Here is a 25,179-nt window from a genome sequence, read left to right on the forward strand (position 1 = left end):
GAAAGAAGACTTAGACTGTTTTGTGTACCATATTGTTACTATATTCAAAAGCCTGTTCAGCATAGTATAACCTACCAGAGCTTGAACCCTGCCCTTTGGAACCCTGAGTTATAAGAAGGATTTTGAGGCATAAGAATCAAGCAGTTATCCAATGAAATATTTAAGGGTAAGGCTGGAAAGACAAGCCAGTAGAAGAAAGATGGAGGGCTTTGTATCAAATTCTTTTCACCATCAAAGACAGGAGACCTTCCTTCTCCAAATTATAGGCAAGATAGAGATTGTACTGAAAAGAATAGAGATAGGATAAATTCCCTAGATGGAACTGGGAGTAGGATCTACCTATAAAGAGGAAGCCCAAATGGGAGTGACACAACTATGAAGATATTTAGAGTATCTTTTCAGGGTATCAAAGGTGTGGGGAATAGAAAAGGTGAAGAACTTACAGGAATGTATGAATTCTTTTTCTGTATTTTATTATTTCTGTGTTTCCCCTATGACCTGTATATGTGCAGGCTCATATCTACTTGAGCCTTGGCCAGCTAGAAACATATTTACTTAACCTGAACTGATGACATTTATTGGTATTTGACATTTATCAATATTTAGTCTATTAGCTGGACCACTGTCTGCTTGATTAAGCCTGAAGGCCTGACTTTGTTTCCCAGAAATCAGGAGATTTCAGGAAACAGAAACCTTCCATTCCAATCTCCCCAACTAGCAACAACCAATGAGATGCCTCCCCCTCCCCTTCTCAATGCTCTCTTACTTGTGATGTAATTTCTTGTATAAAAGCTATGTATCTTTACTACTTCTTTAGCCCTCCTACCGCGAGCTTATCTTGCGATGGGACGGCTCATCCTCCGGAGGTTTTTCAATAAACAACTTTTCTGCCTTCTACTGAGGGATCTCTGAGTAGTCATTTTGGGTAAGGGTCTTCTACATCCCTCACAAAGGGATGGAGAAAATTGGCCTTATTACTAAAAAAGAGAATAATAAAGAGAACATCAATAATGACATCTTTTTACCTATATAATTTTATATAAGATTAATCAAATCTTTGATGAATTAGGAGGCAGTTATGTACAAAGGATATTTCATTATACCAAAGGTAGTTAACAAGTATTTCTCAGGACTATTGTGAAGATTAAATGAGATAATATTTGTGAATACAAGATCTTACTATATTTACTATTAGTTGACTCAACAAAGCATTTGATTCCTTAGAATAAAACAGTGCCATCAAAGATTTCCTCATGTTTCAAAACCACATAAGATTCCTGGAAAATCAGAACAATAGAGATAACTTTATTCTGGGAAACATGTTAGCCAGAAGTGTTGATCCTTATTGTGAAGGAGATCAAGCAAAGAAGCCAGCTTTAAGAAGGGTTCCCTTATAGATGGGGGGATGGGGGAAAAGGGTGTACCAGATGGTGGGTTTTTTGTTTTTTGGTTTGTTTGTTTTTTGTGGGTGACATTCTGTTGAATGCATCAAACTGTAAAACTCTGCAGAGCCTCCCAATCCATGATCATTTTGCACTGGAAGTGTCAGAACAAAAATGTCTAATAAGAGTTAACTCTTCAAATAAGTAAAGAGATAGTAAGGTATCACCTAGTAACCCTTGATGATTTTTTCTTGTTGCAAAATTTTCTCTTTGATCTGGAAGTTTCAAAATTTGGCAATAATATTCTTGGGTGTTTTCCACAAAGGATCTTGTTGAGGTGGTGATTGGTGAATTTTTTTTTTTCTATTTCTACTTTCACCTCATGTTACATTACTCCAGGAAAATTTTCATGGATTGTTTCTTGCATTTTGTATCAAAGTTCTTTTTTTGATCTCAACTTTGAGGTAGCACAATTATTCTTATATTTTATCTTCTTGATCTGTTCCCCAGATCTGTCATTTTTCTTATTTTCCACATTGTCGTCTTCTGTTTTTTTAATCTTGTTCCAAGTTTTCCTCCCTCTCTTCCCCCCAATTCCTCCCCTCCTCTGTTGGAACTTTACAAACTGCTAATTCATTAGAGTTGATGTTTTGGGGCAGAACCTGAAACAAGATACTAAGTAGAACTAATAAATACAATGCTTGTGTTTACACCTTTACTCATTGGAATTCACAAGTATGGGAGATTCACAAAGTAAACTTTGTAACTTTGTGAATTCTCACCTCCCTTGAAGCTCTTAGGGCCAGAGAGCACTATGGGAGAAAACCCATAATCCCTCTCTCTGGTATATAAGAAGAAAGCAGAGGCCCAATGGGGAGAATTCAGCCAAATTACATGGAGAGGTGAGTGTCAAGTCAGAAGAAGCCATGAGTCAGAGTTGAATTAGAGCCAGGAGAGAATTACTTTGGAAGGCAAGAGAGACAGATTCATTTTTGTGCTGGCTGGAGGCTGAAGGGAGCAGAGGCAAAGAACAAAGCTGCAGGAGCTCTCAGAACTGAGCAGAAAGATAGGCTTCTAAGAATCTAGCTATCTGGGCCCAAGGAAAGAGACAAGACTTGGAAAGAGAAATAAACATTTGTATTTTTACCAGCTGGCTGCATTTGGGGTAATTATTGATCTGGACTGATACTAAGGCTGCCTCCAGAAAACCTCCTCCCCGAGAAACCTGCATTTTCACCCAGAGAGAACCATCTTATCATATATTTTAAAGAAGAACAAGAACTCCAACACTCCTCCAACCTCTATAAACAAGTAATCCAATATATGTTAAAACATATGCAATTCTTCTATGCATATTTCCATATTTAATATGCCACACATAAAAAGCCATATCAAAAAGGAAAAAAAAAGCAAGCAAACAACAAACAAAAAAGGTGAGCATACTATGTTGTGATCCACATTAAGTCTCCATAGGCCTCTCTCTGGATACAGAGGGCTCTCAAGTCTATTAGAATTGACCTGAATCACCTCATTTTTGAAAAGAGCCATGGAGGACACACTCTTAAAATATGTATATTTATTTATAAATGATATACTGTAATGTTCAGGATAGCTTTCTGGAGGTCCTTGGGATCAGCCTGAGTCCTTGGTCTTAGTGGAGAAGTGATGAAGGTAGGAGAGCCACCAAGAGGCTGGTCAAAAATGGAATGTCTCATTTCCAGTCCTCTCAACCCTTATATACCCTATTATAATTACATTATTATAGCATACTGAATATCACCATACTAAGTACTAAGTGTATGTGTGTGTGTGTGTGTGTGTATGTATGTATGTATGTGTGTGTATATATATATATATATATAACAAGGTGTTAACTCAGTGGAATTGATGAGATGATGGTTCTTTAGTGTGTGTGTGTGATATACACACACACACTAAAGAACCATCATCTCATCAATTCCACTGAGTTAACACCTTGTTTCATGTATCCTTCTGAATTCTGGTCCTCTACAAAATACATGTATAACTATGTTAATTTATAAATTATAAAACATATAAAAGTAGAAATTATAGTATGAGATAAAGATTTACAATATTTTAAAATAATTTGTTTTTGAATGGTAAAATACCTTTTCTCACAAAATTATTTTAATATTTTTAAAGTATCTATATCTATATCTATATCTATATATTTTAAATGGATATCTGGGTAAGGAGATTGAGTATGGAGTTTAATCCAAACTAGGAGGTAAGGTATTTGTAGCAGTAGATGTGAAGACATCAGGACCTCCACTCTGGCTGAGGTGACAGGGAAGGAAGAGTAGTTGAAGTTTGAGCAGGATAGGAGGTACTGCTGGCCTGTCCCCTGTTGTGCTATGTTTTTGCTTACAACCTATGTTGAAAATTTCCTGCCAAACCTGGCATACACCCCCTTTTCCCAAATTACTTCACCAGGTCAGACTCCTTGGTAAAGAGGATGATAGGATCATATTTTATAATTATATTTATTTATTGCTAATATTAAACAAAAGAGAATTTTCATACATAAATCAAAGCATGCTCCCTAAAAGACTGCAAATAAAACTATGAATTCTATTTATGTCATTTGCTTTAAATATGTAATTCTTATATTTCAAAGCAGTTCTGCTTGTCATGTTATTAGTTGAATAGTTGGACTTTTCTTGTGTTAATTTAAAGTATTACAATGGTCCTTTCAGACATCATCATCATTACATTTTTAATAACTTTACCTTCCATTAACTTCCTTTTCTTCCTCTCAACTAAAACACAAAGGGGCAGGGAATGAAGAGTTTAACACAATCAAAATTAATCCACACAGTGGCCATGTTCTCTTTTTCCATCTTGTATTTATCCTGACTGTCTGAAAAAGGATCACATCTCTAGAGTATTTCCAGGTTTTTGGGAGACTTAGTTATTTGATTGCCTTCATTAGTTTCAAAGTTGTTTCTCTTTATATTTTTTGTTGTATTATTTTAAATTATTCTGGTTCTGTTTATTTCACTTTTATCAGTTCATACTACATAGGATTCTATGAAATCATTTTTCATCATTTCCTATGGTGGATTAGAGTCCCATTACATTCACACATCATTATTACTTCAACCATTTCTCAGCTGTCTAAGAGGCTTTTTAATTCCCACTTCAGAAACAGGAAATTTGTTTCTCCTGTGACTTTTATCTTTCTAGCATTTACCTCCACTCTTAATGACCTGCTCTCTGTTTTCAGTATTACCCTTAGAATTTGATATACTTCTCCATAAAACTTTATATGTCTATGTTCAGTCTCTTTTGCCTATTTGCCCATTATCCATATACTTTTCATCTACCCCATTTATGAAAAAGAAAAAGCCTTACCCTTCCTCCTTTCTATTGAATTTTTTTTCCCCTCCTTTGGTCTTAAAACTCTTCATACCCTAAGACTAGAAAAAATTCACCTTCTTTCTTCACTCTAATATTCTCTGAAGACTTTAAGGTTCTTCTAAAGGGTTACTTACAAGTTTCTTCCTTCCTGTTTGCCCCATTAAAATGCTAGCATTGTATATCATACATCTCCTTTCAGTTGTTCCCAGTGAATTTACAAATTTTTTCTAGATTTCTCTGAACTCCTATGCTTGTATTCTAAACTTATTACTTAGTTCTGATCTATCAAAAATTCTTCACAATCTTCTGTTAAATGACCCTTTTCCCCCTATATAGGATTATACCAAGTTTTGTAGGGTAGTCCATCCAGTAACAAAGTCTTGTGTGATCCCAAATAACTTCTTGGTACTTGAACTGCTTCTTTCTGGATTCTTGCAATATTTTCTTTTTGAGATGGGGTTCCTGAATTTTGAGTATGACATGCCTGGGAGTTTTTATTTGGGGATTTATTGGAGGAGGTGACCCATAGATTCTTTCTATATTTATTCTAACTTCTGGTTCTGATAAATCTGGAAGTTCTAATTTTTGAATTCTTGATATATAATATCTAAGCTTCTTACCAAAACAATGTTTTCAGAGAACCCAATAATTTTTGTATTCTCTCTTGAAGTTTTCCAAATCAATTGTTTTTGTCATCAGCTATCATATATTTTCTTCAGGTTTTCCTATCTTTTTATTTTGTTCTAATATTTCTTGCTGTATCATGGAGCCATTGATTTCTGCTTGATATAGTCTTGTTTTCAAGGAGTTCACTTTCTGACTAACATCTACCATTTGCTCTTCTAAGTCATTTATTCTACTTCCAATTGTTTTCTCTCAGTTTTTTATTTCATTTTTTATCTCTTTGATGGGATCACATTTAAGACCTGCTCCTCAGAGTGGCTTTTGTGGTAAGCAAGAGTATGGAGAACATCCTTTGATTGATTGGTTCCACAAAATGTATTTTTGTAGATTTTTCTCATGGACCTCACTTTGTAAATTACTGAGTTAGAGGATTGAGCTCAGTACTACAAGATAAAATTCAGTAGTCTAAATGCATATGCATATTTCTAAAAAATTTTATAATTGGTTTAAAAAATTGACATATTAGGGAAGGCAAGGTCAGGCAACAGTTTACATGAAAAAGGTCTGGGGATTTTAGAGGATTGCACACTCATTTTAAGTCTGTAATATGATGTGTCTTTCACAAAAGCTAATGCAAACTTGAGCTATTTCTACCGAAGCAGAACTTCCAGGAATATGGAGGGAACGCTGCCTTTGTCAAAACAAAATATGGAGTTATTGTGTTCAGTTCTAGGGACTTCCAGAGAGACTCGTAGATGCTTTCAGTGTGGAAAAGTAGGGCATCTGAAAGCTCAATGTTGGTATAGAGATAGAATGGGAAAACAAGATGGGAGAACAAGACCCCAAACCCCATGTCCAAAATGCAACAGAGGCTTCCATTGGGCCTCAGAATGCAGACAGATTCAGGGAAACGGGATGAGGGGCCCAGCCCCAGGGCCCAAGGCAAAAAACACTTGGGGCATGATGGCAGAGAAAACAAACAGAAAGGTTGTGGCAATGGCCGTCCCAAAAGTCTCTCCTCCCCTTCCTTTTCCACTCCCCTGCCTCCACCCACCAAAATCGTCATTTCCTATACAACACATCAGGACTTGCACAAAGAGTGGGTGGGGGCCATTCTCTCTCCAAGCTTATCTATTAATAGAGTATGGTCCAATTACTATTTAGCCTCATGTGCTTGGGACCTCAGTGCATCAACTCAAGCCTCAGCCCATTACAAGTTCTGGGCACCATAGTTTAAGAAAGATATCATTAAGTTGGGGAGCATTCAGAGGAAGACAACCGGATAGTGAAGGACTTTGAGTCTGTATTATATAAAGATCATGCCAGGCAGTGTGCAAAGTGCTTTGGATGTATAGATACAGGGAAACAGTATCTTTTGGAAGAGCTTAAAAATCTAGATAAAGGAATTGATATGTACATGTATTTCACTCTCTCTGTGAGTCTCTTTCTCCCTTGCCTTCCTCCTACCTCTTTCCCCTTTTCTTCTCTCTCTCTCCACTCTTTTTCTTCCTTCATGTCTTTCTTCTCTTCTCTTCTCCTCATTTCTCTCCCTCATTCTCCATCTTTTTCTTTCTCTCTTTTCCTAAATAAAGGCTGTATATGAAAGGAGACACTTGGGCTGAGGTTTGAAAAAAACTAAGAAAGTTACTTAGATATTTAGCAAGGGGAGGAGTAGACTTGGAGGATTCAAGTATTTGAAGAGCTGTCACATGGAAGAACAATTAGATTTGTTCTTTTTTATCTCGAGGGAAGAACTGGTAGCAATGTGTGGAATTCTGCAAAGAGGAAAATTTAGGCTTAATATAAAAAATATCCTAACAATTAGAGCCTTCTAAAAGTGGAATTGGTGACTTTAGGAGCTAGTATCCTTAATGGAAGTCCTCAAGCAGAAGCTGGATGACTATTTGTTGGATAGAGTGTTGTGGATTGCCTTTCAAGTGTGGTTTGGTTATAGGTGTGCCTTTCAGATGGTTGGTGAAATCCTGCCTCACTTTAAAGTTCTATGATTCTTTTTCAAAAGAATTTGGCCTATCTTCTCTATTAAAAACTTAGTTGTTGAAGAATGTGTGTTGTTTATACAATATAGAGTTGAATAGACAACCACTAGAGCTCTTCTATTATTGTTGTTTGTCTTTCATTCTTTGGGAGGAACCATGACTTTGGAGAGGTGATGCCATGACTTCTGGTGAATTAGAGTTAAAAAAGATAGGATTAGGCAAAATCATAGTATTAGTACTATACATACATAGATCCTGAGAGTTAGCTGTGTGATATTTGAAAATAGGAAATGGATGAGATAAGAAAATAATGAGGAGAGAAGAAAATAAAAGAGAGACAGACAAAGTCAAAGAAAGATGTTAGGGAACTTAAAAAGTAGGTTTGCAAGTATCCCAGGACATATCCTATCTTTGCTGTGTACATGAACATAATGAACAATTCCAAAGTAAGTAGCAAGAATTTAAAAATCTAGAATGAGAAGATTGATTTATGAGTGACCTTTAAAGTTCTTTACTAGCAAAACTTAACTGACTTTTTGGTACTTTACCATTAATCTTTAAGAACCTCTTTTATCATCTCAAGGCTACATGTAGAGAAAGCTGCTTTTAGCTCATCTATCATTAGAGATGTTTTTACAAAAAAATTTTTTTGAAGTTATTTCTTCTGCTCTTTCCAGACTACTTCTTAGTCTTTTAAGGAGGCTACTTATAGCTAAATCCTGGGATTATTTTTTCCTCCTAAAACCTACATTTCATTTTAATGTAGTGGAAATTTGCATGTTAAGGCTGCTTTAAAGTACCTCTATTGTATTGGGTACTGTGGAAGTGCTTGTGTTATTCATTCATAAATGTATACATGTCTTAGGTACATAAAAAGCGGAGAGGCCTGAACTGTCCTCCATTCTTTGTGTAGGACTTCTGTTGCTATGACGACTACTGAATTAAAAGGCTGGCACTCTTGACTTTCTGCTTGTCCTGGGAGTGTCGATTGGGCAAGAAGTCAAGAGTGACATTGTCTTTGACTATGATTCATCTTTTTAATACAAAAAGCCCACTACAGCAAAATTACAACTAGCTTCTCTAGAGGAAAAAATAACCCCCCAAAGGCCACATTCTTTAGTTGTAGGGTGTGCATAAATCATGGCATATGACTTGTGGATTTTCAGGTAACACAGATAGTGATAGAGTGGGATTGTGTATAAAGTCAATTTGATGACATGCAGATTATACAACTGTAACCTATCATAGGTACAATTCTTAAATCAGAAAGTGAGAATTTTGTCCCTAGATATATAAAAATCTAGTAGTAATTATTGTAGTAGTTGTACAATGATCATTTGTGAATGACTTAGCTATTCTGAGCAATACAGTAATTCAAAACAATTCTGAAAGATTTATGCTGAAGAATGCTGTCTACTACCAGAGAAAGAACTGATAAGCATCTGAATGCAGATTGAAGTGTACTTTTTAAACTTTCTTTTTCTTGCATTTTTTGCAGGGGGATGGTCTGGTTTTCTTTTGTAGTAGTATAAGCATCATTGGTAGCATTTAGTAGTTGTGGTAGTAGTCATTTAGTAATTGTTCTAGTAGTAGAAGAATGAATGTTAGTAAATGTTTTTGTTCTCCCCCTTATCTTCTCCTTCTTAAGATTTTTAGATAGGAATGTGGTGCCATTAAAATATCTGCTACTTCTATGTAGAAAATGGAAAGAATTATCTATTTAGATAGATTTTCATGTAGTTGTAATTTTGTGCATATGAAATTATATTCTATATCTAGATAAGCATTGTTTGGTTGGCTTTGCTTAAAAACCTTAGACTTTTGTGGTAGTAGGTTTAAAAGTTTCTGTATTATTTTTTCTACCCTAAACCTTCATTGTTGACTAGAGGTGATCCATGACAAGGTTTAGTGGATTCTATCAAACTAGATGGGCTTTCATTGTGATTCAAGTGATGAACAGCTGAGTTAAGTTTGTTCTAATTATGCCATTGACAGCAAGGTAATGCATTCTTTTAAGTCACAGCAACTCTTGAAAGCAGAAGAACTTCAATTTCTCTTCATAGAGGGAGTAGACATATGAGTCATAAGCTTTGGAATATATTGTTCTTCCATGTTCCTATATGACAACCACTTATCATGGGATTGTGAATATGGAAGGACCTAAAAATGTCCTTGGAAACTCTTTAATAAAGGCCCTTCAGCTACAGATGCCAACACATGAAATCACTTCCCGACATCTGTAATGTAACAGAGCTGGGATTTGAATTCAGATCTTTTCATTTCAAATTTAGTTCAATTCCTTCTAGATCATCTTGCCTTCAGCTCCCTCTAAGTAACTATTAGAGATTGCCCAAGACTGATTAAAAAAATCTTTCTTTAAAGAATTTTTTAAAATGCATTTATAAAGAGTTCAAGATCAAATTTAGTGAGATAAAGTTAGACTAGAACTTTTCAGTTTTTTTCTTCTATAATCATTCTGTAGCCTTCTTTGGCATATATTTCCTCTCCTTTTCCCCTGTTTTTATTTATAACCCCTACCTTTATAGCTACAGTATCTTTAGGTACCATACATTTTCTTTTTTCTTTTTCTCAGTTCATTTCTTTGGCTTCATTGATGAGGAGAACTTCTCTGTCAGTGGAGGCTGGGCAGCTGAGAAGTTGATTTGTCCAAGTTCACATAGCCAATATGTGGGACTTGAATTCAGGACTTTCTTACTTTAGGGCCATCTCTCATTACCTATTTCCTTTTACTCCTGCCTTTTAATTCACAGTATTTTGAAGCTGCAGGTTTTTTTTTCCCTCCCCTTCATCTTCAATCTACCTTCAGACTTTCTTCAAATAATTTTCAGTTCCTGCCATTTAACTATTAGTTTTTATACTTTAGATCCCAGCTTTTTTTTCTCTTGAATTTTTTTTAAGTCTTAAAGCCTTTTATTTTCAAAATATATATGTAGATAATTTTTGACATTCACTCTTGCAAAATCTTGAGTTCATAATTTTTTTCCCTTTTTTCCCATGCCCACTTCCTTAGATGGCAAGTTATGTTAAACTTGTTATGTTTATATGTTAAACACATATGTTTAACATATATTAAAACATGTGCAGTTCTTCTATATATATTTCCACAGTTATAATGCTGCAAAAGAAAAATCAAATCAAAAAGGAAAAAAAGAGAAAGAAAACAAAATGCAAGCAAACAACAACAAAAAGACTGAAAATACTATGTTGTGATCCACAATCTCCTCTGGGTATAGAGGACTCTCTTCATCATAAGACCTTTGGAACTGGGCTGAATCACCTCATTGTTGAAAAGAGCCCCATCCATTAGAATTGATGATCTTAAAATCTTGCTGTTGCCATAACTTATTCAGCCATTCTTTAACTGATGGGCATTCCACTCAGTGTCCAGTTTCTTGCCCCTACAAAAAGGGCTGCCCCAAATATTTTTGCACATGCGGATCCCTTTCCCTCCTTTAAGATCTCTTTGGGATGGATACAAGCCCAATAGAAACATTGTTGGGTATGCACAGTTTGATAGCCCTTTAGGTATAGTTCCAAATTACTCTCTAGAATGGTTGGATCCGTTCACAACTCCACCAACAATGTATTAATGTCCCAGTTTTCCTACATCCCCTCCAATATTTGTTATTTTCTTTTCCTGTCATCTTAGCCAATCTGAAAGGTGTGTAGTGATACCTCAGAGTTGTCTTAACTTGCATTTCTCTGATCAATAGTGATTTAGAGCACCTTTTCATATGACTAGAAATTGTTTCAATTTCTTCATCTGAAAATTGGAGAATGGCTTGAATTTTTATAAATTTGAGTCAATTCTCTATATATTTTAGAAATGAGGCCTTTATCAGAACCTTTGAATGTAAAACAATTTTTTCCCAGTTTATTGCTTTCCTTCTAATCTTATCTGCATTGGTTTTGTTTATATAAAAACTTTTTAACTTAATATAATCAAAATTATCTATTTTGTATTCCATAATGTACTCCAGTTCTTTGGCCACAAATTCCTTCCTTCTCTACAGATCTAAGAGGTAGACTATCTTTTATTCTTACAATTTGCTTATAACATCACTCTTTAAGTCTAAATCATGAACCCATTTTTGTCAAATAGTGACTTCTTTTCCCAGAACTTGGGGTCTTTGGGTTTATCAAACACTAGATTTACTATAGTCATTGTCTATTGTCAGAACCCAACTTCTTCAACTGTGGTCTGCAGTCCCATATGGAGTCTTATAACTAAATGTAAGGGGGGAGGGTCACAAAATTATGGTTTATTGTCAGTAAACGTTTGATTTATGTATCTAATTTACATACCTATATACTGGGGGTCATATAAACATTTCTTGGGTGAAAAGGGCTCATGAGTGGAGAAAGTTTAAGAAGCCTTGTTTTAGTCACCTTGGAGGGATTTACTAAAACCTTAGTTGGTGTATGTGTGTGTGTATGTGTGTATGGTTGTTTAGAAAATACATATTTTTTGGTTGACATAGGAAAAAGAAATCAGATTAATGTCAATTAAAGACTTTTGAAACACTAATATGTAGCTAATATCATTCATATATCACTTTAATCACATTAAAGTTCACAAAAAATACTTTACAAATATTATTTTGTCTTCATAACAACCATGGGAAATAAGTATTCTTATTACCTTCATTTTATAGTGGAGAACACTAAGTTAGAAAGTGGTTAAGTGACTTGCCCAGGGTCACATAGCTAGTAAGTGCTGAGGTGTCCAGATCTTCTGGAGTTCAGGTCCAATGCTCATTGAGTCACCTAGAGGGAAAGTCTAATGTAATAATAATAATAATAACTAATATTAATATGGTACTTATTACAGTGCCCAGTACTGTAATAAGAACTTTACAAGTATTATCTCACTTGAGAAGAAATTGAAAATTTGAAGTTCTTGAATAACTGGTAAAAATTTACTTTCATTTGATAGTAAGTGCCATTGCTGTAAATGCAGTAATACTGAAGTATGAAGAGATAATGTCAAAAAAGTCTTTTCCTTATGTTCATTGCTACCTTAACTCTAAAGATCAGGAAGACAAGTTAATTGAAGGCAGAGAGGCTTATAGAATTGATACTTTGGTGAAGAAGATGACAGTTACAGTCCTTGACTTTGTGACTAATGATATTCTTGAAAAAAACTTCCTTACTAAGGAATAAGACTGGTGCTGTGTACTGTACTGTATTTACTGTAGAAAATGACACCAGCCTCTGTTGTTTTTCTGTCTATCCTGGCATTACTCCATGTCATCCATTCATAAATTCCTTTCCTCTATCCATCCCTACCTTTCATCTATGGACCTCTCCATCCATGTAGATATAGCTGTTTATATCCCATGTTTACTTAGCAATTAAGCTCCTACATGTGCAAGACACTGTGCTAGACATTGGAGATACAAATAAAAGTGTGCGACAATCTCAGTTTTCAAAGATCTTGCATTTTTGGAAGAGATAAGGATGTATATAATGTTATGCGATATAAGTATTAGGTCAGTAGCATTAATTAATGAATTGTTGGTGGAATTGTGATCAGATCCAATCATTCTGGAGAGCAATTTAGAACTATGCCTGTATATATTCTTTGACCCAGCAAACTCTACTAGGTATCTGTACCAAAGACAACAATGAAAAACAAAAAAGGACCTATGTGTACAAAAATATTTATAGCCATTTTTGTGGTGCGAAAGAATTGGAAACTGAGGGGATACCCATCAATTGGGGAATGGCTGAACCAGTTGTGGTATATGATAGTGATGGAATACTATTGTGCAATAAAAAATGAGGGAGTAGGATGCTTTCAGAAAACCTGGGCTTAAGTGAACTCTTGTAAAGTGAAGTACACAGAACCAGGAGAACACTTTATATGGTAACAGCAGTATTGATCAATTGTGAATGACTTGGCTACTCTGAGCTATATAGTAATCCAAGACAATTTTGAAGGACTTAAGATGAAATGTACTATCTACCACCAGAGAAAGAACTGAATACAGAGTTTGAATACAGCTTGAAGTATACTTTTAAGATTTTATTTTTCTCGCATTTTGGGGGAGGGATCTGGATTTTCTTTTGAAACATAACTAATATGGAAATATGTTTTACAGGAATATGTATCTCTATCAAATGGCTAGCCTTCCTAAGGGAAAAGTAAAAGTTGGAATTAAAAAAAAAAGTTACAATTTTTTTTTTACATGTGAGAAAAACAAGAAAATAAATAAATCGAATGCATATCACATGCATAAAAATACAAGATAATTTGAGAGGGAAGGCACTAGCAGTTGGGGTGGAGCATAGAGTGGGGATCAGGAATGCCTTCATGCAGAAAATAGGACTTGAGCTGCACCATAAAGGAAGAGAGAGTGAATCAAAGTAAGGAGAGAGTGCATTTCAGGCCTATAGGACAGACATCACAGAAGCCCAGAGATGACAGATGTAGAATCCTGTGTGAGAAACTTAGAGAAATCCAGTTTGTCTGGATTGCAGATGTAGAAAAAAGATATCTAATGAGACTGGAAAGATAGGCTGGTGCCAGATTGTGTAAGGATTTAAAAGCTTAACAGTGGAGTTTATATTTGATCCAGGAAGTGAAAGGAAGCCACTGGAGCTGATTGAGTTGGGGGGGGGGGGCAGGAGGGGGAGTGTCATATGATCAGATCTGGACTTAAAGAAAACCTCTTTGGCAGCAATGTGAAGGATGACCTGGTGTGGTAAAGTCTTGGGTCAGAGGGTCCACCACTTTAGTTGGCGAGAGTGCTAGAGCAACTGAAATAATGCGGTAATTATTTGAATGGAGAGGAGGGATCAGCTGTGGGAGAGAGAGCCAGATTTGATCACGGAACATTCCAGAAAGATATTGTCTTCAAGAGAAATAGGAAAGTTGGCAGTGGTTTAAAGGAAAGAGAGATTTCCAGGACAGACAGCTTGAAATAAATAATAGACAGTTGGAGTGTCAGGATAAGAATGGGAGAGAGAGGCTGAGGCTGAGAATCCAGAGTCATTTGCCCATAGATGAGAGTCATTGGGATTACAAAAAGAGGAGGTAGAGGAGAGGCCCCAGAGCAGAGGGAAGACCCAGAGTTGGGGCGGAGGATGGTGAGAGTCCTGTTAATGAGGGAGGCAAGCCTGGAGAGAGCAGTGTTTGAGGAGAGGGAATCCGGAAGGAAAGATCTGTAGGCTGTGGCGTTGCCCCCGAGGCTGAGAGAGGGCTGAGGAGCTGCAGGGAAGAGAGCTTCGCTGGTTTTGCTGAAAAGAGTTTCATTTGCAACGTGAAGTTCAGGAAAGGAAGTTAGAGTGTTTAGTGTAGAGTTTCAGGGAGCTGATCAAGAAAAGGAGAGAAAAGAGAGCTCCTTGAGGAGATGGTAGGGAGGACAATGCAGAGATGGGTAAGTTTGGAGGCTGTGGTGAAGGCCACTTCTTAGGGGGCCTCCGCGTTTCCTTAGCCATGAGCTGTGGGGGTTAGAGTGGAGACCTCGGAGATCCCTTTCAGCTAGAACATGTGCTGATTGTACCTATTTTTTGAGTCATCCACTAGCTCTGGCTCTTAGTTTCCTGACTTCCTTTGCAACTCAACTTAAAACTTACTTTCTGGAGCATATTTTTCTGAGTTCTCCTAGCTGCTACTGCCTTGTTTTCTAAGATGGTCTTTCTTCTACTCTTTGCTTGTCTGCCATGTGCCTTGCTATTACTGTTTTTCCCATTGATATGTGAATTCCTCAGTGATAGAATGGTTTTTACTTTCCTTTATGTCTCTAGTACTTAACTTCCTGGAATATAGTAAATGCTTAATAAATGCTGTTTGATTTGTTAGACTTCAATAAGTCATGCTCTTATCTTAAACATTTCACAAAAGGTTCACATTTACTGTACTTATTATTGGTAATCCTGTATTATGCACTTAGCCCTTGAAAATATTATGCACAAACAAGTGGCAGTATAACATGTCCATTAAGGATGAAGAATCATTACTTCTGTGCTGGTTAGCACACGGGGTTAATATGTGCTGTGAGAAATGTCATGTGCAGACAAAACCAAATTAAAAAGCCAATCCCATTTCTTTTTTAGTAGCTTATGCTTTAGATTTTGCCTGCAGTGTTTCTTGTTCCTTCTCAGCACCATGATGGGAATCCTTGAGGGTTCCACAAGGTCTGGACCTATGACACCTTACTTCACAGTGATGCTACCTGTCCCTAAGCTAGACTAAAGGAAACATGCCAAGCCAGAGCCCACACGCTGCCTGTTCTCTGGTTTGGCCATTCACCCTGGTTTGTGCAGCTGTCGTGCCGCCTTCACCAGCTCTGCCGTTGTCTTGTTTTTGGTGTCAGAAAGTGTGCAAAGGATGCTGCCATGTTCACTGTTTCAGCATTTGTTTAAGACCAGATGCTCACAGGCTGATTTCAGAGAGGCCATAGACAGACTTACAGGAACTGATGCTAAGTGAAGTGAGCAGAACCAGGAGATCATTATACATGGCAACAACAAGACTATATGATGATCAATTCTTTAAAAAAAATTTTTTTTTAATAATTATAACTTTTTGTTGACAGAGCCCATGCCTAGGTAATTTTTTACAACATTATCCCTTGCACTCACTTCTGTTCCGACTTTTCCCCTCCCTCCCTCCATCCTCTCCCCCAGATGGTAAGCAATCCTATACATGTTAAATATGTCGCAGTATATCCTAGATACAATATATATGTGCAGAACCAAACAGTTCTCTTGTTGCACAGGGAAAATTGGATTTAGAAGGTAAAAATAACCCGGGAAGAAAAATAAAAATGCAAACAGTTTACATTCATTTCCTAGTATTCTTTCTTTGGGTGTAGCTGCTTCTGGCCATCATTGATCAATTGGAACTGAGTTAGATCTTCTCTTTGTTGAAGAAATCCACTTCCATCAATATACATCCTCATATAGTATTGTTCTTGAAGTATATAATGATCTCCTAGTTCTGCTCATTTCACTCAGCATCAGTTCATGTAAGTCTCTCCAAGCCTCTCTGTATTCATCCTGCTGGTCATTTCTTACAGAACAATAATATTCCATAACATTCATATACCACAATTTACCCAACCATTCTCCAATTGATGGGCATCCATTCATTTTCCAGTTTCTAGCCATTACAAACAGGGCTGCTACAAACATTTTGGCACATACAGGTCCTTTTCTCTTCTTTAGTAATGATGATCAATTCTTTTGGACATGACTCCCTTCAACAACGAGATGATTCAAACCAGTTTTAATTGTTCATTGATGAAGAGAACCATTTACACCCAGAGAGAGAACTGTGGGGACTGTGTGTGGACCACAACATAGCATTTTCACCTTATTTTTGTTGTTTGCTTGCTTAATTTTTTTTCTTTCTCATGCCTTTCCCCCCTTTTAATCTGATGTTCTTGTGCAGCATGATGAACATGGAAATTTATTTATAAGTATTGAACATGTTTAACCTGTATCTAATTGCTTGCTGTCTTAGGGAAGAGGGAGGGAGAAAAATTTGGAACACAAGGTTTTACAAAGGTGAATGTTGAAAACCAGCTTTGTATTTGGAAACATAAAATACTCTCACAAAATAAAATCAACTGGAAAAAAAGATTAAATGCTTACTCTTGTTAATTTTTTCTTCTCCTTTGAGTGAGTGTAAAATATTTCTGGAAGTGAAATTGGAGGGTTGGCAGCATGGTATAAAGGAGTAGGTACTCCAGGAATCAGGAAAACCTGGGTTTGAACTCTGCATCAGACAGTTGCTTAACTGTGTGATCTTGGGCAAGTCAGTTAACCTCTTTATCTCTCAGTTTTCTCATCTGTAAAATGAATGGATTGAACTGATTAACTCTGAGGTCTCTTCCAGCTTTAAATCTGAGATCCTGTGGAAGATTTTTTAGCTGCAGATATATAACAGCTATATGAAGAATGACCAGTAATAATTCTAACTTTTTTTGCATGAGGAATGTTGCTGTTTCACAAATATTAAAGAAAATCTTTGATTATTTTCCAGGAATAATCAAGGATCTATAAATGTTGAAGATATTTTTACCAGTTTTGACAACACAGGGAATATCTGTAAGTTACAAGTTTGTTCTTCCTGTATCTACTTTTTATGATTTTTTTAAAATAGTGAATGTACAGTGTGCTTTTTCTTACTAATGTGAAAATTGTATATTGCTGCGGAAGTTTGGTAAAGTTTTATTAACAAAATCAACCTGCTTTCTCTTTACTTCCTTCTTCCCTTTATTGGTATAAATTTAAAAATTATAGGGAAAGAAATGATTTTATTTAGGAAGTTACCCAGATATCAGCTGCACTGATATCTGAGATATCTGCAAATATCTGAGTTCCTGATTGACAGAGGATATATTAAGAGAATAAATTTTTTTTGACCAACTAATTAGGAAGGCATCTTTCTTTAGTAGAGATGTAATCTTATAGAATTTTCTCTTTTTGAAGTCACATATCAGTATAAAATGATAGTTAAGAAACAAAAAATATGTTATTGACTAAATTTAATTCGGTTCATTTTCATTTAAATAAATATTTATTAAACACTTTATTAAACCCCTGCTACATGCAAGACACCGTCTTAGCTCTGCACATACAAGGTGAAAGCATGAACAGTTCTTGCCTTTGAGTAGCTTACACTTTAATGGGATAGGGTGACAGTGGGGAAAGGAGCAGATGACACAAACAAAACCACCATATTACAGGGCAAGCAGTACTAAGTTCAAAAATGATGTGCTGTAATCAGTTGTTTTAATAAGGCATTTTTATTGCAATTTCAGGTTTATAAAGTGCTTTTTGAGCACAATACCCAAGATGTTGTAGATATTTAGTACATTTTTGGTGATTAATTTAATTATTTTACTTACATCCCTGTGTGATAATTATCACAAGAATTACTCAAAAGTTATAGATGAGGAAACTAATTCATAAAATTGATGAGATTTGACCAAGATTACACACTAGCAAATAAAAAGGATCTGAACCCAGGCTCTTGACTCCAAATTCTTTGCTCTTTCTACTATATTACAGCTGTCCCATGAGGAATTTGAAGAGAGAGAGAGAGAAACAGAGAGACAGAGACAGAATTCTTTTCCAAAATTTGAATAATATGTGTATTCTTTAATAGTACATTTACTTTATGGAGGGGTCTTGTTCTTGTAAAGAAAAGTACTTGGGACTTTTTCTCTGTAAAGTTCTTTGAAGATGATGAAAAATATTTAACTTGAAATGTTAAATTTTCTCAAGGTGAATGAAGACTATTTGATAAGATTATATAGAATGTTCAATTTATGATGTAATCTGAGAACATAATCTTGCTTTTCGGGAGGGTCATGGTTGTTTTCTAGTTAAATATTTGTCCCTCTGGAGGTGAGGCAGGAGAGGCAAGATTTCTTCTTGTTCTTTAAGGAATAGGCCTTATCAAATTAACTCACCTTTCTATAGGTCAGAAATGACCTATATTGCAGTAGAGAGCATAGATAGTAGAATAGTTGAAATGACTATGAAATGCTATTGTCAATAGTTCAATATAAGAGAGGACCACTAGCTGGCAGCATTATATAAAATATAAGTAAGGAATGTGGGGCATTATTTGTGACAATGACCACAAAATGATAATTTCCTAGAGGTAACATCTTCTGGAATTGTAAATAAATTCTTGTAAAGAAATTACCTAGGCAATAAGGAGGTGAGATTTTCTTTATCTCTTATAGTCTTTTTCCATCTCTGCAACATCCATAGGGGAGTCAGCTTTCCTTAGTTCTCTGGGGCTAGTTACAATAGACCAAACTCCTCTTTACTTATTTTGTCCAACACAAAGATTTTTTTCAAATCAGAGCTTTTTTTTGGATAATGTAAAAGGAAAGGGGGATCTAAGAGGAGTGAGAATATGTAAAAATAAGCAAGCTTACAGGGGGCAGAATGCTTAAGATACCCATCTTATTGTCAAACATTTGCTGGTACATCTTCTTGGCTAAGATCTTTCTTTCTTCCCTTTTTTTAGGTTCTTTTATCCTTTTTTTTCTTTTTCTTTTTGGTATCCAAGTCTAAAGGTACTACTCTAGAAGTTGCTGAAATCTACCATCCTTTTAGTTAAAGCTTAGATTCTTTCTGTCTTACTCTAATTAGCCCCAAAGTCTTCATATTTTCCTCATATTCCTTAATAGCTTTTTGAGAATTTTTTCCCCTCTGGGGTATAGATAGATAGATAGATAGATAAATAGATAGATAGATATTTTCAATAATTTCTAAGTCCCTACCTCTTTGAGTCTTCTTCCCTGGCCTCTCAGGATGCTTCTGGTTCTGTTTATTGGCATGCTAGCAGGCTGCCAATGAATGATCACATTTTTAATGAATGTGCCTGCTCGTTTCGCTTACCTGTATTCTGAAGTTAGTCATAATTGTTCAGGCTAGAAACAGAATTTTCCCATATACAAATACTTTATGTATAGTGATAATAACATGTAATTTCCACTAGTATTAAAGAAATAATTAAAGGAATAATAATGTCCTCCTCCCACAATACTTTAAAAAATAAGAAGTTTAGAGCAGCTCTTATCAGTTTATAAAGGCATTGAGATCAATTGGAAAGAATACTGTCTTTTGTATTCTTGGGTAACCATGGATCTTCTTGATTTGGTTTAAAACAATTATCATCATTATTATTATTTGCAAATTATGTTTTAACATAATTAGTTTAAGAATATTGGCCCCTGGAGTAGGGAAAAGTTTTAACCATGGATCTGTAGATTTACTTTTTTCAAAAATTTTTTGAAAATTATATTTTAATAATCGATTTTATGTATAATCCTATGGGATTTATTTTATTCATTTAAAAACATCCTTCTAAGAGTAGACTTTACCAGACTTGCTTAAAGGGACTCGTAATACAAAAAGGTGAGGCATTCCTACTCCAGATTCAGAGAACATGGGTTCAAATCCTGCCAATGATTTTTATTACTTTGTGATCTTGCACAAATCCATCACCTTGGGTCTTCTTCCTTGTTGATACAAAGATCTCAGAGATCCCTAGATCTAGTCTTCTCTTACTCTGTAAATATTTTATTATTACCATCACAAGGCTAATAGTAATCATTATACTCCTCACCCTCAAGACTTCCCTTAAAACAATCTTTTAGCAAATAATCTAACTTAAGAATTTGGGAGTCTTATGCATTTTTTCATCCTATAAGACTAAGAGATCTTATGTTTTAATAATAGACTTGTAAACCTAATATGCCATGAGTAAATTATAATAATTAGATTTTATATATATCAACTATAGCATAATATTCTTTAAATTACATAACAAAACATCTTTTTAAAGTTGTACAGGGGTGTACCTGTTGGAGGAGGGCAGATTACCCATGCTGATGAAATAACAGCTCTTTCAATTACAACATAAAGAGAGAGCTTAAAATTTAGTTTTCTTTGAAACCTAACAGAAAAAGAGGATTGTGTGTAAAATGACAATCATCATTGTTAGTGGAAGGAAGGCCCTAAGTGAAGGTTAATCAGGAAAACTTGTAGAAGGTGAGCTCTTAACTGAGACTTCAACCCTGGCTCATTCATTCCATTTCTGCCCTGGGCCGGTTTGCCCCTCCGTTGGCACTCTGGGTGCCCCTCAGTTTTTGGGGGCTCACCATATTAATGCCAGACTCTGTGCTGTCACCTAGTCACCCTAGCCTCCGCTTTCTAAGCTCAGTCTTTCTAAGCAGCAGGGATTACAAAATGCCCACCCTTAGCCAGCCCCTTATCTCTATTTTACTGATGAGGAAATTGAGGCTCAGAAATTAAATAACTTTTCCATAGTCAGCAATGATTAAGCACAGACTCTTTTAAGAACTTACCATTTTGTGTAATTTTAATAAAATACTTTCTGTTTTTACTTTTAAGAAGAAAATAGACTTTGGTGTTGGGTGCGGAGACATCAAATTATATTGATTATGGTTGATTGGAGAATCTCCCCAAGTAATTTCCTTCATAATTTGAACAAATCCATACCAGTACACAAATGAACTACGTTTGAAAAAATAATTTTGCATTTTTGGTTGATTTCCCTTTTATGCCTGGAGATTTTTGTGGTAGCCAGAGGAAGGCTGTTTCTATATCTTGGCTAAACAGCAGAGGGCGATAGAGTTACAGTTCTGTTTCACTGACCAGCTGTGAAATAAGCCATAACCTGAAACTTTGACAATATGAAATGTGCGTGGTCGAGGATGACCAAGTCAGCTGAATGCTGCCTTTTAACTACATGGTGATGTGTTCTTGCATGAGACATCTGCCAACTGCGTCTAGAAAGTATGTCTACCAGCTGAAGTTCTCATTAAGAACAACCTTTTCACTGTTATTTTTGGGGTGGGGTTGGGTCTGGTGATTGGACAATAGGATCACAGAACTGGAGCTAGAAGGGACCTCGGAGGCCTCTCGGCCGGCTTTCTCACCTTTGGCAGCAGAGTTAAACTGAGGATCAAAGATGTCCAGCCACATGGATGGATCCCTCGAACCTAGGGCCCATGTTCATAAGCTTGTAAGGATTTTTTGGGAGGGGGGGTAGAGAAAGGATTTAATTTTGTCTTCAAGTGATTAAAAAAGCTCTTGTTAAAGCCCTATTGTTAAACATAGATTTCTTGTCAGGAAAAAATATGCATATTTAATGAATTATTTGGTTCAGCCCCAATATAGAAATACTTTTGGTTCTGTTAGTTTCATGAAATCTAAAAAATGCTAAAATTCTAAAATTCTGCGTTAGACTATCTGTTTCCAAATATAATTCAGATGGGACATTGGAAGTCAGGCCACTGCTCCAAGAATGACAAGAATAAGATCTTAAATTATCCCTTTTTTTTTTTTTTTTTAGGAATTACTTTTTATATGAGTGCTTAACTCAACTTCTTCAGCCATAAAATGAGAGAGATAGACTAAATGACCTTTGAGAGACCTTTTAGCTCTAGAGATATAATCTGGCAATCATATTTTAGTTCCTAATAAATAAAAAGTGAAATTATGAAAAAAATATTTTGTAACTTAGAAAATAAATATAAAGATAGAGGAGGTAAAACCCCCAGCAGTGATTAAATATGGAATCTTTTGAGAACATACCATTTCAAGTAATTTTAATAAAATACTTTGTATTTTTACTTTTAGAAGAAGTACTTTTACTTTCATTGTTTGGTGCATAGACATATATGTGCATATGCAAATATAGGTTTATAGGTGTGGTTTTTTGTTTCATTTTTGGAAAACAAATGAAACTTCTTGACATTTCTCCATTTTCTATTTGTGTTTTAAAAAGAATCAAGTCAAAGACATTAGAATTTTGATCAATGCAGTGACTAAACATGACTTCAGCTGTTCAGCAGAAAGGGAGGAGCCTTCACAGGTGTGGAATGAGGCCTCCATGGCTAATATGTGGATTTGTTTTTCATAACTGCATTTTGTTACAAAGGAGAATTCTGTTGAGGAGGGTGATTTGCGTTGGGGAGGTAAGGAGAATTGTTGGAAAGTAATAGCATTACTTTTTTTTTTTTTTAATAACTTTTTATTGACAGAACCCATGCCAGGGTAATTTTTTACAGCATTATCCCTTGCACTCACTTCTATTCCAATTTTTCCCCTTCCTCCCTCCACCCCCTCCCCCAGATGGCAAGCAGTCCTTTACATGTTAAATAGGTTACAGTATATCCTAGATACAATATATGTGTGCAGAACCGAACAGTTTTCTTGTTGCACAGGGAGAACTGGATTCAGAAGATAAAAATAACCCGGGAAGAAAAACAAAAATGCAAGCAGTTTATATTCATTTCCCAGTGTTCTTTCTTTGGGTGTAGCTGCTTCTGTCCATCCTTGATCAATTGAAACTGAATTAGCTCTCTTTATTGAAGAAATCCACTTCCATCAGAATACATCCTCCAACAGTATCATTGTTGAGGTATATAATGATCTCCTGGTTTTGCTCATTTCACTTAGCATCAGTTCATGTAAGTCTCACCAGTCCTCTCTGTATTCATCCTGCTGGTCATTCCTTACAGAGCAGTAATATTCCATAACATTCATTTACTACAATTTACTCAACCATTCTCCAATTGATGGGCATCCTTTCATTTTCCAGCTTTTAGCCACTATAAACAGGGCTGCCACAGACATTCTTGCATATACAGGTCCCTTTCTCTTCTTTAGTATCTCTTTGGGATATAATCCCAGGAGTAACACTGCTGGATCAAAGGGTATGCACAGTTTGATAACTTTTTGAGCATAGTTCCAAATTGCTCTCCAGAATGGCTGGATGTGTTCACAACTCCACTAACAATGTATCAGTGTCCCTGTTTTCCCACATGCCCTCCAATATTCCGCATTATCTTTCCCTGTCATTCTAGCCAATCTGACAGGTGTGTAGTGGTATCTCAGAGTTGTCTTAATTTGCATTTCTCTGATTAATAATGATTTGGAGCATATTTTCATATGTCTATAAATAGTTTCAATTTCTTCGTCTGAGAATTGTCTGTTTATATCCTTTGACCATTGATCAATTGGAGAATGGCTTGATTTCTTATAAATTAGAATCAATTCTCTATATATTTTGGAAATGAGGCCTTTATCAGAACCTTTGACTATAAAAATGTTTTCCCAGTTTATTGTTTCCCTTCTAATCTTGTCTGCATTTGTTTTTGTTTGTACAAAAACTTTTCAATTTTATATATTCAAAATTTTCTATTTTGTGGTCAATAGTGATCTCTAATTCTTCTTTGGTCACAAATTCCTCCCTCTTCCACAGGTCTGAGAGGTAAACTATCCTATGCTCTTCCAATTTATTTATAATCTCATTTTTTATGCCTAGGTCATGAACCCATTTTGACCTTATCTTGGTGTACGGTCTTAAGTGTGGGTCACTGCCTAGTTTCTGCCATACTAATTTCCAATTTTCCCAGTAATTTTTGTCAAATAATGCATTCTTATCCCCAAAACTGGAATCTTTGGGTTTGTCAAACACTATATTATTAAAGTTATTGGCTGTTTTGTCCTTTGAACCTATCCTATTCCATTGATCAACTAGTCTATTTCTTAGCCAATACCAGATGGTTTTAGTAACTGCTGCTTTATAATATAATTTTAGATCTGGTACAGCTAGGCCACCTTCATTTGATTTTTTTTTCATTATTCCTTTGAAATTTTTGACCTTTTGTTTTTCCATATGAACTTTGTTGTTATTTTTTCTAGGTCATCAAAGTAGTTTTTTGGGAGTCTGATTGGTATAGCACTAAATATATAGATTAGTTTAGGTAGTATTGTCATCTTTATTATATTTGCTCGCCCAATCCAAGAGCATTTAATATTTTTCCAGTTGGTTAGATCAGACTTAATTTGTGTGGAAAGTGTTTTGTAGTTTTGCTCATAAAGTTTCTGATTTTCCCTTGGCTGATAGATTCCTAAATATTTTATACAATCAATAGTTATTTTAAATGGAATTTCTCTTTGTAACTCTAACTGTTGGGTTTTGTTAGTGATATATAAGAATGCTGATGACTTATGTGGGTTTATTTTGTATCCTGCAACTTTGCTAAAGGTGTGGATTGTTTCTAATAACTTTTTAGTAGAGTCTCTGGGGTTCTCTAAGTATACCATCATAGCATCAGCAAAGAGTGATAATTTAGTTTCCTCATTGCCTATTCTTATTCCTTTAATCTCTTTCTCAACTCTTATTGCCAAAGCTAGCATTTCTAATACATTATTAAATAGTAACGGTGATAGTGGGCAACCTTGTTTCACTCCTGATCTTATTG

At 35.6% G+C, this 25,179-nt stretch overlaps 1 protein-coding gene across 2 annotated transcripts in view; it reads left to right on the plus strand.

Annotated features, from left to right (window-relative positions):
- CAMKMT (calmodulin-lysine N-methyltransferase) overlaps positions 1-25,179 on the plus strand; it is a 525,230-nt gene that overhangs the window by 28,064 nt on the left and 471,987 nt on the right. For both annotated transcript variants that reach the window (XM_051975194.1, XM_051975195.1), the window contains exon 3: positions 17,400-17,464. In XM_051975194.1, coding sequence (XP_051831154.1) covers positions 17,400-17,464 — 65 coding nt within the window. The remainder of the gene's footprint in view (positions 1-17,399; positions 17,465-25,179) is intronic.

The sequence above is a fragment of the Antechinus flavipes genome, chromosome 2, assembly GCF_016432865.1.
Source record: "Antechinus flavipes isolate AdamAnt ecotype Samford, QLD, Australia chromosome 2, AdamAnt_v2, whole genome shotgun sequence".
NCBI lineage: Eukaryota > Metazoa > Chordata > Mammalia > Dasyuromorphia > Dasyuridae > Antechinus > Antechinus flavipes.